Source organism: Macrosteles quadrilineatus, unplaced genomic scaffold (genome assembly GCF_028750875.1).
Source record: "Macrosteles quadrilineatus isolate MER2022 unplaced genomic scaffold, UCM_ALF_1.0 Scaffold_2__2_contigs__length_208266976, whole genome shotgun sequence".
Taxonomy (NCBI): Eukaryota; Metazoa; Arthropoda; class Insecta; order Hemiptera; family Cicadellidae; genus Macrosteles; species Macrosteles quadrilineatus.
This window is the reverse complement of record NW_026542595.1, coordinates 181140018-181154163: the sequence shown is the minus strand read 5'-3', so window position 1 is coordinate 181154163 and position 14146 is coordinate 181140018. Positions and strand designations below refer to the sequence as shown.

The 14146-nt window shown below is 33.6% G+C and overlaps 1 protein-coding gene across 1 annotated transcript in view; it reads right to left on the bottom strand.

The window, feature by feature from the left end:
* The window catches only part of LOC128986553 (E3 ubiquitin-protein ligase HECTD1-like), a 132121-nt gene that overhangs the window by 12872 nt on the left and 105103 nt on the right, over nt 1-14146 (bottom strand). The window contains exons 40-50 of the mRNA XM_054406982.1: nt 13551-13761; nt 8871-9075; nt 6170-6260; nt 5538-5700; nt 4853-4972; nt 4084-4218; nt 2929-3073; nt 1911-2045; nt 1082-1186; nt 617-753; nt 306-450 (exon numbers count right to left, since the gene is read on the bottom strand). Of these exons, the coding sequence (XP_054262957.1) occupies nt 306-450; nt 617-753; nt 1082-1186; nt 1911-2045; nt 2929-3073; nt 4084-4218; nt 4853-4972; nt 5538-5700; nt 6170-6260; nt 8871-9075; nt 13551-13761 (1592 nt within the window). The remainder of the gene's footprint in view (nt 1-305; nt 451-616; nt 754-1081; nt 1187-1910; nt 2046-2928; nt 3074-4083; nt 4219-4852; nt 4973-5537; nt 5701-6169; nt 6261-8870; nt 9076-13550; nt 13762-14146) is intronic.

The window sequence follows — 14146 nt, the reverse complement described above, 5'->3', positions numbered from 1 at the left end:
GCATTTCGTAAACTTTACACCCTACTGGTTCATATTACACAGAGTATGGGAGAGAGTACTAAAAAATAACTCTTCGTACACCAAAAAAACAAAACCTTTGGTGGTGGAAACAAAGTACTTGATTTATGGATTTGACATTTGATACAAAGGGCTAGGTTTTCAAAATTGTAAGGGACTCAATTGCTTGATTTTAGTTTACTGACAGCTAGCAACTTAAATAATTGACAGTGAACTTTATTAAATATAATGGAGATTCTACGTCAAAATTTCACTCGACAATTTTAATTGATTGCAGCTTCACCCACCTTTCGTACAACAGTCAGTCTTGGGTAGAGGTTGGCTAACCCACCCGGAGGTAGGGACGAACACCCTGTAGTGAACTGAAGGAATGCCTTGCGCTCTTCTCCTGTCATGTTGACCAACACGTTGACAAACCTCAGGAAACCAGGGCTGCAACATGTGTTACCAATCAAAATATACTAATAGTTGCCTGCCTTGAAGGTAACTTGAACTTGAAATACATTAGAGGCAAGTAAAACAAAAAACTACTTACAAAAGTCAAGGAAATGTACAATTTGCCAACTTTGGACTATTACAGACTTTCCCGGGAGCTTACCTGTCTTTGGTGTAACCCAGTTTAGGCTCCGTGTAGTTGAGCAGGTCCTCCCTGGTCCATTGAGGGTTCTGGTCTCCACACAGCATCACCCTCACCTCTGAAGGGGTGAAGGCATGCAGCTTACGAAGAGGGAACACCTGCGACATAACCAACAATCAACATTGAACGACAGGAGAGTTTTAGTGCTCACACAGTAGGACACCTGTTACATACCTTATGGTGCTGGTGATAGTCATGACTGAATTCTCAATTTCATCATCAAATTAAAATAAAAAAATATCTAGAGGGATATGCACTCAAATTTTATGTTCATATTTACAACTACATGGTTTGCTAAAGGATGCATAACCTTCCATAGTATCAACATTTCATAGTTTACACATTTGAAAACAATACATCTATCAGTTGGACTAGCAATTAAAAACTGAGTGGTTAGGTTGAATATTGACTGATAAATGCAATTACCTGGTTGAAGCCAGCTCTCAGTGCTTCCATTTGTCTTGTGATTCCTGTCTCTAGGATAAACTGAGTTGTCAGTTCAAGATATTCCTCCAAGTTGTCCAAGCCAACCTAAAACATTTTGTTCTCCATTAAATTAAAACGAGTGCACCGCTTTTAGAGGAGGAAATTCTACAGAACAACAGAAATTATGCTCGCCTGAGAGACCTATTAATTTTTTAAGAGGTTGGCGGCCTCTTTTAACCTTGCATTTGCCTGTCCACATAGGCTATAGACCTGTACATGGAACGTATCCAGCAAAGCAAGGGGTGTGCAGGAACAGTACAAGGATGAACTGTGCTGATAAAAAGTAGTGGTAGGTACCAGAATCCGAACCCACAACATCGCTGCCTTGGGCCCAAAGTCTGTGATGCTACCTTTGTCATTTTAGTTTTCTAGGTGGACGTACAGCCTGAGTTCTTGATTAGACTCTGAACGACTGATTTACAACATTAAACCACATGGCTTAAAGACAGGAGATATGCTAAAGAAAAAGTCAGTAACAAAGGCCTAAAAGACATACAATGGTTTAATGTTATGGGGATACAAAAAAACAGCATTATCTCAACGTTATTTGTGAAATAGTGATTGCCTAATATGTGGGTCCTCAAAAGTCAAACACAAAAACTTTCATTGAAAATTTTACAATTTTACCACAGACACAACTTCTATCCTATCAAAAAGTTATGTATGGCTCATAAATTGTCTAAAAACTGGAAAGTCTCAGCCATTAACAACACAACAAATAAATGGAACAATTAAGATTTTAAATGAAAATTAACATTGTTTTACAAACCTCAATATCACTTCCGTTGTTGACGAGATCTACAGAATTGAAGCCATAGACTTTACTGCCAGGCAGATAATTGAAGGTAATCATTAGATCTTCCAGTCTGCTGCCATCACTGGACACCAGCGACAGGTTCTGGATCTGTAACAGAGGAACAAGTGTTCAGAAAACATAGAAGAAGTCTATAGGACACAAAGAGGAACAGGTCTTAAGAAAACAAACAGAACTAAGATTTAAGAAAACAAAGAGGAACAGGTCTTACAAGTACAACTAAAGGTTATACAGAAGCAGTTTCTGTTCAATATATAGGCCAGTGAAAAAATTATCTAAATCCTAAAAATTAATTAAAAATATGATTTTGTTCACACAAAAAATGTTAAGGTGTTTTAAAATGTTGTGTGTGAACAAAATCATATTTTTAATTAATAAGTTTTCTTTTTGTGCCAATGGTTCCTACAAAAAAAAACCACAAAAAAATTGCAAATGTTTGTGTTTGATTTCCATAAATTGGTATTTCCATGGAATTCATTAGATAATTGTAAACAAAAATTAAGAGAGCGTGATAATTGTATTTTTTAACCAAGTAAAAATGTTAACCGAAACGTAGTTTTATATTCACACATGTCACGGCTATTTAACAAGACTGATTTTCAAAATTCAAAATCTTAAGGTGCAAAATGATTAGCTAATCAACAAACACTCTAAACAACGACCAAATCAGTTCAATTATATATTTTCTTTAAAATAATAATTATTGAAGTAAGATAACAATCCAAACTTCAACAACAAACTATTCACATCCTAGAACGTAGGTTTTAGCCCACAACTGTTTTACACATTACTTCAGGTTAGGACTCGTGCGTTGCAGCATTATCACTTGGATCAAATCCATTGGTGATTGGAGAATCTGAACCTCGGATCTACCACTTGACCAGTACAATCCCATTTTCTTCAGGACTGCATAATATTTCAATATTTACAAGTTTGATCCCAGATTGTTGTATTTGCTTGTATTGTATTGTACCTGACGTGCTCTAGTCTCCGGTGAGAGTGTGTTATCTTGAGCTATCCTCTGTTTGCGAACGACCAACTCCCGTAGTTCCCTCAGGAACCTGCCTCTCTCCGGGTCTACCTCGTACAAGTCCTCCACAGCCAGGATACCACTGAACCTGTCACAAAACCACACATGTTACACACAGGATGGAAATGTAACAGTATTGGCAACAAGAACAGGTTGATTTAGTCTAGACTAGAAGGTTGGCTAGTTCTGTGGGAGATATACAAAGATAGTTGTCATTGATAGTTATAAATGTAAAAGTGAAAACGGAAGTATAGTGAGGCAGACTTGATCCAGACCAAGGAAGACAAAATTGTGATAAGGAGTAACTGAGGACAAAGCTCACATCTATCAATAAACGAGTTTCTCTGTGCGCTACAGACAAGCCTGTTGTTTCTGACTTTTACAGCAATAATACACTTTAGTAAAATATAGTAATCTTTATAGATAAATATTTGTAAAAAAATTACAGAGGAAACCAAAATTAGACAGGTTAATCAACTTGTCTGTAGGTAATTTGTTATTGTTACCACTTAATTTGCAAATGTCATCTGTCTTCAGCAGGTAGCTCTAATAGATTGTGCTTGAAATAATATAATCAAATATACAGGGTGTTTCACGGGAACCCTGAAAAACTTTGGGACTCGTTTTCTAGTTATACTTAAAAATAGGTTTTTTTTAGGTTTTCAGTGTATCTGTTGAACATTTTTGACCTCTAAATAAAAAAATTGACAATATATTTTCATTAAACTTGCATTGACAGATAGAATATTACATTTCAAAGAGATTTCATTAATATTTTGGGCAAACATGTTGGTTATGACTGATAAGTTTTAAACTAAAATAATTTAGAAAAAAATCTTGATTAAATATTGTAAGGTTGTAAATATTTTGAATGGTATATCAGCCTTCCTGAAAGGTCTTACCCTGAAAGGACAAGCACGGAAAGAAAGACACTTTTTCCTATCTAAAATCTCCCTAAAGTCAATGGCAATGAAATATGATTAGTGTGTATAATGTAGGCCTACAGTTTTAAAACTAGAGAAGGAAGAGAAAAATCAAAGAACACCTTTTAAGAGACATTTGAAAAACATGTTTAGCTTTATTAAAAAAAAATCTCACCAAGGTTTAGTTTCTTCTATACAAATCTTGGGAGGGTCAAGTTCAAGTTCCTTTTCACTTTCTTCTGAGATCAGTGAAGACATCATAAGGTCTTCATCAGTAATAATACTCCTACTCCTGGGCAACAGTCCGATTCTGAAACAAGGAAAAACACATGTGTTTAAAGCATTGAAATTTACTAACAATCCAGTCAAAATCCCTTTTTTTTTAGTAAACATTGATAATGACTTGTTCATAACTTCGTAGAGGAAGTACCTTTTTCAATGACAGCTGATACCAAATAAAATAATGCCCACTACTGTTCCTTATATCTATATATTAATTTGAAACTGTTTTAATTATTGAACAATCTAACTGTAGACAGAAATAGGCCTAATTGGGTTGTGGTGAACTTAATTCATAACTTGAACCAAAAGAGATTTTTCGGCACTTGCTTCTATTGTATTTAATTTATTTGAAAGAGGCTAAGGGGAGCAAGCTGATCTAGTGGTTCCGAGAGTCCTGGGTTCAAATCCTGCCAAACACCGATGGATTTTATCCAAGTTATTATGCAGCAACCTCTAGGCCTAACCTGAACTAATGTAAAAAACAATGGCTAAAAACTAGTTTATAAAAAAAGAGGCCAAAGGAAATACAAGCAACAGGTGTCCTGCAGTGTATAGCATTTGCCAATACAAGGATGGACTGAAGTGAAGGGTGCTGACAGGTCAAAGTTCCTCCAACCCCCCAGAAAAATAGTGTGAATATTTTGACCGACACAAAAACCTACCTTTCATTAATGTTGTTGACTACTTCTCCCTGACACAGCAGTTTGAGGAAGGCAGGACTCAATGGCAGATCTACAAGTCTGTTGTCTTGCAGCACTTTGGCCAAGAATACTCCTAGAAACCTGTAATCATATTTCAATTGTACTACTGATAAACATTCCAATTCACCTTGGTCGATCATGCATAAATCAATCAGGTTTCAATAATCCATTCTAAACCAACTACTATTCTTTCAAGTCTCTTCTCGATCCCTTAATTTTGGTGGACAGAAACAAACTGGCATTTAGTCTTTACCCTTGCACACTCAATACAGGTTAGGACAATATAAAGTTATTATTCACAAAAGAGAAAGGCATTTGAGATACAAGTAAAATTTGAAAAGTATAATGCAAATTCCAACAATTCTTTTATTGTCTACTCTGTTCTATTATTTTTCACCAGTCTCAGTGTTGTGCCTCAAACGTTATTTAATTACAAAGTTTTACTGTGACATTTTGTTAAATTCTGGCTAAATAAACAATTTGATTTGAGTTATTTTTGTTTGTTTGTCAAAGTTTTTGCTTTTGTGGTGGATTTCACAACCAACTGATCTGGGTCCTAAATGGAAAAAAAGTCTTTCTTAACATTTTTGAGATCACTCCCTAGTAAAAATCATGTAGATAAACATCCCTAACACAATGTACTGACCAGAAGTACTGCACTGCTCTGTCAGCAGCAGGTGAGTCCTGCGGTAGTGGCGCTGGGAACAGTCCTGCAGGTCGACGGACGTAGTATCCGGGAGGTTTCACCCCCTCGCCCAGGTCCAGCCCAGAGCTACGTTCCGTCACTTCATCATCACACAGCCACATTCCTGTCAAAACAATACCTCATTTATTACTAGTATGCATAAAGCTAAAAAAAACTTATTAAATATTTGCACAGATAATCAATAAGAAAAGTAAATACAGCAAAACCTTCACTAAGCAAAATAAATGGAGTCAAATCCATTTTGGAAAACATATTACTTTTGTTAATTGATGGTAGGAATTTAAAGGCTATGTCCATTCAAGGAGATCTACAATATTAGATTTGGCCAAGCCGGGCCAACTACTTGCGCCTCAGCAGACAATTTCTGTTGCATAGATATTTTAAAGTTTTTAATCAGGGTATTGGATAACCCGAGGGTTTGGTTTAATAACGTGGACTTAAAAAATGGCACTACCCACTACCAGTCGGACTGTATTTTCCAATATGTTTTACAGGTGGCAGGCTAAGGTGTCAAAACCTTGCATTCAAGTACAAATTTTACAAAGTTGTTGAAAGAATTGCAAAACACAAACCTAAGTCTTTCCTCTGTAGTTCAGCAGCAACCAGGGCATAGAACTCCAATGTGGGTCCTAGACCCGTGCCTTCCTCTCCTTGGAACTCCACCTGCACAAGGCATTCATATGAGAGAGGCCCACTTAAATAGTAGTAGTGTTAAAATACACCCACTAATAGTTGAAAGGACAAGTTTATTTTGAGTCCATTTTGAACAAAAAATTTTTTTGAGAGAATGTTAATTATAAATGTAACAGGCCCCCAAGTGGTTTTTGACCTCAAAAAAGTAGGAAAAGTAGGACTTTTTCAGCAAAAAGTAGGACTTTTTACTGAAAAGTAGGACTTAATTTTACATACAAATCGAACTTTTTTGCTGATACAATATATATTAAAAACCAAATAATACTAGCATACACAATAGTTTATCAAATATAATAGTGTATATAAATATACAGGGTGTTTCCAAATTGTCTGGACATATTTTGTGGACTTGTTTCTGGGGCTAAGACAAACATAAAATTCCATATAAGTATGCATGGGTCTAAAATGCCTAAATTTTTGTTGGTCGGTCTGTTTGTGACATTTAAAAATTATTTTATATCTTGGGCATTTTTCAAGATAGAACTTTTAAAATGGTTATAAATGTGTATTTTAGAAGGTGAAAAGAGCTTGCAAAGTTTCGATCCAATATCTCAAGCCGTTTCAATATGGCAGTCATTTAAAATCTTTAATGCCAAATTTCATGAAAACCGTAAATATTTAGAAAATGGTTTCCAGGATCAAAAAGATAGAGAATCCAAATCCAAATCAAATGAGACCTTGTTTGTAAAATCGGATGACAAACAACCATAAATAAGTTTTTTTTCAACATTCGGTTACGCAATTTAATAGCACTACCATACTGTATTCTTATTTGTTATTTTTCAGAGCAGTATGGGTAGTCCTATTAAGTTGCGTAAACAAATTTAGAAAAAAACTAAACGCTAACTCGCCTCCAGGTTGAAGTTCGTTCGCTACGCTCACTCACCTTTTGGTTGCAAATTAGTTGTAATCATAAATTTTAAAAAATAGTGCTGCACCCTGTTGGTAATCCTTGTAACTTAAATGCTATTGCACATCATAGAAAAGAACCAACATGTTTAATTGAAACAGCTGTTAATATTCATTAATTCCATTTAAATATGAGTACTCATAAGGTTAACATGGGAAACTCCAGAGCCACTGGGGCGGAGCCCAAGAGTCCAATCAGAATAAAAATAGCTTAGTTTTCCTATTTAATGCCTAAAGAATCAGTGTACCAAATTTCAGCCTCCTAGGTAAATGGAAAGTGGGAGAATTAGTGATGAGTGAGTGAGTGAGTGAGTGAGTGTGTCAGTGAGGGCTTTGCCTTTTATATATTTAGATATTTCAGAACTAAAATTAATATAAAAGTAAAATGAATTTTTTTGGGTGGAAAACAGAAGCATGAATAGTTATTTAAGTAGGCCTATAAAGTACGGAACTAGATATAATATAAAATTCTAAAAATATGTTCCAAAAGTATTTTGAATTAGTTAGATTAGAGCGATCTTAAAAGTAGTAGGAATGTTTGAATTGTAATGAGTAAAAACTATTTGAGCCAGTGAAACTTGGACATTTAAACTTAAACTTAAGCCTTAATTTATTTTGAATACAGTTATGTCAAAAAATCATGTTTAGGCTAATCAGGGAAACACTGGACCGATAAGTGCTAAAGTAAACTACTTTTGAACTAGTATCCCAGGGCTCCCCAGGAGCATTGATTTCCCCTCAGTTTACTTCATTGGGGAATCTAAAAGACATGTCAGAATAGTAAGCAAGCACTGATAATAATCACAATTTTTATTTTCTATCACAATAGTATTGCCATGTCTTTGAAAATAAAATTGTTTTCACCCAATAACAATGTTGATAAGATTAACCATACAGATACTACCGTTACTGGAACTTATAAATTAAAATTTAAAATCATTTAACAAATTGTTTTATAAAAAAATTATCTCAGTCAGTCATATTTTTTAGGAAAAAACTTCTCATTGGGAAATATTGATAAGTAAACATTAATAAGTGTAATAAAATATCGCAAAATCGACATAATTTTTATAAAAAAGTAGGAAAGTAGGACAAATGTGGAAAAAGTAGGACTTTTCCTACTTTCCTACTAAAAAGTAGGAAAAGTAGGAAAAGTAGGACGACTTGGAGGCCTGATGTAAAAAGAAAAGAATGATGTTGGTACCTAAGATGTCACTAGTAATGATGACCAATGACAAAAAGCTTGTAAAAAAAAAATAATAAACACATTCTTATAAAGGTTAAAAACAATAAAGACAGAAAAACGATGGCACTTTTTTCAGTTTGAAATTTTTCAGCCTGCCATTCTCTAAACTACACCTCTTTTCAAAACAGTTAGTGGTTTTGAGATTTGAGTTTCTATTTTGACTACTAATCACAACTATAAAGTTATTAAGCGTGAACATAGATAAAATCCATTAGTCATTTGAATCCGGCACCTGGGGGACCGAAACCACTACGCCTACCAATAGACCAGCTCGCTCCCCATTCACAAACTAAATTAGATTTATACGACACTGACACCACAGGTTACATATTTAAAGACGACTGAGTGAAGAAAGAGTGTTAAACGAGCTGACAGTTATGTAACTGACTAATATCAGATATAGATGTTCAGCCAGGACAGCATACCTCCAGTATACTCTTCCTGTCCGCATGCACCTTCATGACCTGCACTGCCCAAGGTAACAGCTGGTCGCCCCTGGGTACCTTGACCCTCTCATGCTTGAGTCGCCCGACACGGAACTCGTGAGGGTCGTCCCTCCTGGGGGATAAGCCAGGACCTCTTTGTCTCTCAAGAGTGACATCTCTCTGAGTCTGCAGCCACACGATGGACCTGCGGCCAAGGACATGTGTTAGTGAGAATAGTCATAAAATTTGAAATTAACAGTACAACTACAACTATCTGCATTCCAATCATACAGATCACCAAATAGTAGAAGAAAAAATGAATAAAGTCGGTCAGAAAAATTGTGCTGTGTTCTCCATTAATGATGTAAAAATTAGGGGTCTGCGGGTCCCCGATTTTTTCGGGTCGGGTCGGGCCAGCGGAAGGCCCGAGAGACCGGGTCGGGTCAGAGATTTGTTCGGGCCAAGATCGGGTCGGGCCAAAAAAAAAAAAATTAAATTATTATTTTCAAAGTTATAATAAGTTATTTTCAAAGAAACACTCTTATATATATTATTACAGAGGAATTAAAACGTTAAAATTCGAATTAAATATTAAGTTTGCTCACGATGGTTTAAGAACAAAGACACAACAGAGCAATTGCCGTACTGTCACTAGCCAGAGCCAGTCGTCTACTGACAAAAGCCGTGACGCAACAGTGCAAAGAAAACAAAGTCAAAAGAAAGACTATTTATCCAGAGGTACCAGTTTAATTATTTATTGTTTATTCCATACCTAGTTTAAAATATATTTTAGTATTTTACATAATAAATTATAAACAAAAGAAATATCTGATATAGTGTACAGATCTGTATCTTGTTCTTTTATTTTCCTATTGTCCTTTTTGTCATTCAGTAACAAAACAAAAGAACACTTCTGATCGTCTGGTTCTGCATTGTATGGTTACCATTTCATTTTTAAAAAAGTATCAAGTATCAGCAAGTCTACAAAGAGGTTAGGCCTAAATATTTTATAATTTTTATGAAAGTTTTTATCAGGAAAATTATTTTTTCTTAAGTTAGATTGAGTTTCAAAAAGGATATTTCTAAGATCCAATACAATATTTACAAGACACAGACTACCATGAATTAATTTCTTTGGAAATTATCTGTAAGTTTTATATTTTTTAATAAAGAAATAATATATCTTTTTGTTTCTACTTCCTTGTTTCGTTACTTGCATTTTGTCAGCAATTGGACAACCGGGTGGTGTAATATGGCGGGGGAGGGGAGGGTCTATGACCTTGAGTGTCCCCGAGTCGGGTTGTGCAAGAGGGGAGGGGAGGGGGAGGGTCTTTAACCTTGAGTGTCCCCGGCCCGGACCTGGCTGTGAGTGTGATTCATGGTTTTTTGTTTACATTCTACTACCCTTCCTTCCGAGAAAAAGACCTTACAGTTTCAAAAACATTGACTTACAGTATAAAAACATTGAGTTGTGTTGCTAATTAGGGCACTATAATTTCTGTGCTGTCTGCTTATTTTGCCAAATTAGCATTTAACTCTTTTCTCTTGATTTAATATAATTTTCTATAATTATATTAAGAGTTCCTTTTCGGGTAGGCTACCTAATTAATTGTGATATTGTTTGACTTGAGTTTATGGATTTTTAATTCTTTTCATTTATTAGCTACCAAAATCAGTTGTTTTAGGATTTTAATCTCTTGCAATACCGTAGGTCTATACTACTGTGTATGACATGATATGCAATTTGTACAGCCTTTACTATAACTATACCATAAACAATGTATGTGTGTTATTTACTGTTTTAGAGTGTTATAGTAAATTAGTTTACACAATATCTTTTCTTCAATGAGTTCTCCACTTGTCATGTTGCTTAGCCTATTACTATAAAAATTAATTCCTATGTAAAGCTGTAGGCCTAAATGCCAATAATAGATAATTCTTTATTTATGATGATGTAACTAATAATGCTATTGTAAATGTGAGGTTTTTATACTTAGGAGGTTAGGAGGCAGGGAATGAATGATTCATATTGCATGGTGGAAACATAGAATTTTTATTTTCTTCTTGCTTGCAGTCTTGAAGCCAGTCCACAGGCCCTAAACTTGTGATAAGGTTAATTGATTTGTTTATGATCCTTTTATATTAAGTTCCATTTCAAACTTGTTGTAATATAACTATTTAGATATTTCAACAGTTATGAAAATGGGAAAGAATGGCTTGATAAAAAAAATTATTTTCTTCTTTCTTGCAGTTGATTCAACTCCTAAGCTGTAAATAAGTTATGAACATGTAATAATATACATAAATACAATCTTTTTTCATATTTTATTTTCAAGTAATATTATAAACACAGAGTTAAAAGAAAAAAATCCGGTAATTAATAATTTTTGGCCCGAAACCCGAGGACCAAAATTATTGGCCCGACCCGACCCGACCCGAACCAAAAAAGTCTGACCCGCAAACCCCTAGTAAAAATGAAAATCATCATCTTTTTATTAGAAACTACTTTATGTTTATTTTTAATTAATTTGTTCTTGAAAAATCCAACCATCTATTATATGTATGGAGTCTGGTCCAAACTGGTCCGGATAACTGAAGTTGTCATTACCGGAGATTAGTGATGGACGAGATTAGATTTTTCACTTCGAGACGAGATTTTTTAATTCCGGCAGGACGGGATTTTTTTTTTCGGGACAATATTTAATAAGAATTTATAAAAAAAAATTAATATCTACTTTTTAAGTTCAGAAATATTTACAAGTTTTGAAAACTTTACAAAAAATATTTAAAATTGTTTATTAAAAGCATTAATAAAAACATCAGTATATAAAAAAATATTAATAAGGCCTAACTTATTAACTCTTTGGCATAGGAAACATGGAGATATCAGTTAGTATAAAGTTCAACTTTGAAAAATATCATAAACAACAGTATTACTAGTTAAGTATAAAGTAACAATTTTTAAGTCTTGTTATTTTTAGAATGATTATGGATTGACTTATTTTCACTATGTTTACAGTAGTAAAACATGTCATACACTGCTTACACTAACAAAACATCTTATCATTTGCTGTCTAAAGAAAAAATTAAAAAACAATTGAAGCAATATTTCCATGTAATGAATAAATAATTAAATAGAAAAGCATTCGCAGTTTTTTAAATTTCAAATAATTTTTTTTAAATAAAAAAAAAATTTAAAATAAAAAAATTAGGCCTAAATAAAATTTTAATGAAAATTTAAAAAAATGTTTAATTAAATAACATATTAATGAAAATTAAATTTTTTTTTTTTTATTAAATAACATTTTAATGAAAAAAAAATTAATAAAAAAAGATTTAATGAAAATTAATTTTTTTTTTTAATTAAAAAAATTGTATTAAAAAAATCAAATTCAAAAAAATTACAAAATTTAAATTTAAAATAAAAAAAATTAGGGATGGTCAAGTCTCGAAATTTCGGGAAATTTTAATTCTCGTTACACGAGACGAGATTTTTTTTGGCCGAGATTTTTATTGAGACGAGAATAAAAAAAAAAATAATAAAAATAAAAAATTAAAAACGCCTGCAGAAACGTCCATGCAATACCCGCAATACAGGAGCGTGTTGTAGTTGCGTTTCCTTTGCGAAGGCGTTTTTATTTAATAAATTCTTTTAAAGTAAATATTACTTTAATTATTTTAATAATATTACTTTAATAACATTTGAAAAGTTTTGTTAAGTGTAAGCAGTGTCAGGAATGTTTTATTACTATAAAAAGTCAAAACAAGTAACTATAACTATTTTATAAAAATTAATATTGCTTTTATTTTATGATTTATTTTATTTTAGGATAAGTTGAACTCTATCCTTACTGATATCACTATGTTTCCTAATCGTAGGCATTTTTAATAAGTTAGGGCCTAGGCGTGATTAATAAAAAAATGTTATGCTGATGTTTTTTAATAAAATATTGTAAATATTCTTGCCTATTATCATTATTTTTGTATTTAAACAGTCATCTAACAATGTTACAAAATCAGGTAAAAATTTTGAACGTGCATTTCCCGTTGAGTATGAGAAGGGAAATCCCGTCTCGAAATTTTATGAGAAATAAAAAATCTCGTCTCGTCTCGTCTCGAACTAAAAATCCAATCTCGTCCATCCCTAAAAAAAATGTTAATTAATTTTTTTAAACCTTGTCTCAAAATATCCCATTAGTATTTCAACCCCACCCGAAGCTTCGATATAAAAAAAATCTTGAAGTTTCGGGTCTTGTCCTTCACTAGCGGAGATCACTCACTTTAGGAAAAGGGAACTTTTAATCTAAAATTGTTAACATTTTCAGTTTATTACTTTATTTTTGGATAGTTAAATATGTCAGAGACTTTATAATACAAATAGTCTATAATACATGAGTTGATAAAAAGATACTATCATTATTACCAACTGAGATGGTTGCAGGTTGAGTCTTTGAGAGTAAAACAGTGTAAAATGTTTTGAATAGTTTTATAACTGACCAAGACTAGCTGTTTCTTAGCGAGGATAGTTGATTAAAAGTCTTTTGTTCTGTTGTTTATATTTAGTATAAATGATTTAATTTGTGTAGACATTTAAAAAGAACATAAATTTCTTTCAAGCGCACTATAAAACAAATATAATAATAAACCAGCACATCACTTAAACTAGCACTGAACACCAACCTGGACGCGCCAAATGCAGTGCAGCTGAAGTACAAATGTCGTGTCTCAAACGGGAACAAGAACGGACATGAGTGGTTGAGTTCCTCACACCAAGCAGGCAGTGCTCCAGAGCTCAGTACGAGTGGCTCTTGTATCTGCTGTACCAGCTTGTTGGTGATCTTCTTGCTGGTGAACTCCTCTGGAGTGATAGGGCCCTCGTTGGTGTCTACGTCTAAGAAAATGCAAAAAAAATATAAAGTCAAGAGAAGTGGTTGAAGAACGGGATGTGGTTTAAGTGCTTTAAATTTTGTAAGATATACTGGGAGTTTAACCCATCTCATCTTATACCGGAGTCCGAGCACTAACCACAAGTCTAGCAACACATTCCAAAAGTAAGAACATTTTTTTTTAACACTGCATCTTTTGGCAAAATAAATAGAGTCCATGGTTTCTCATAGTCCCCCAGAGAAAATTAATGCCCTGACTTGTAAAAGCCTACACACAAAGGTCACATAATACATTTTGCTGATATTCCAATCACGTGACTTAAGGATAATGGGAATATAAGCTCATGGACTCTAATGTGGGCACATTTAACCATACAATTTGTATAGATT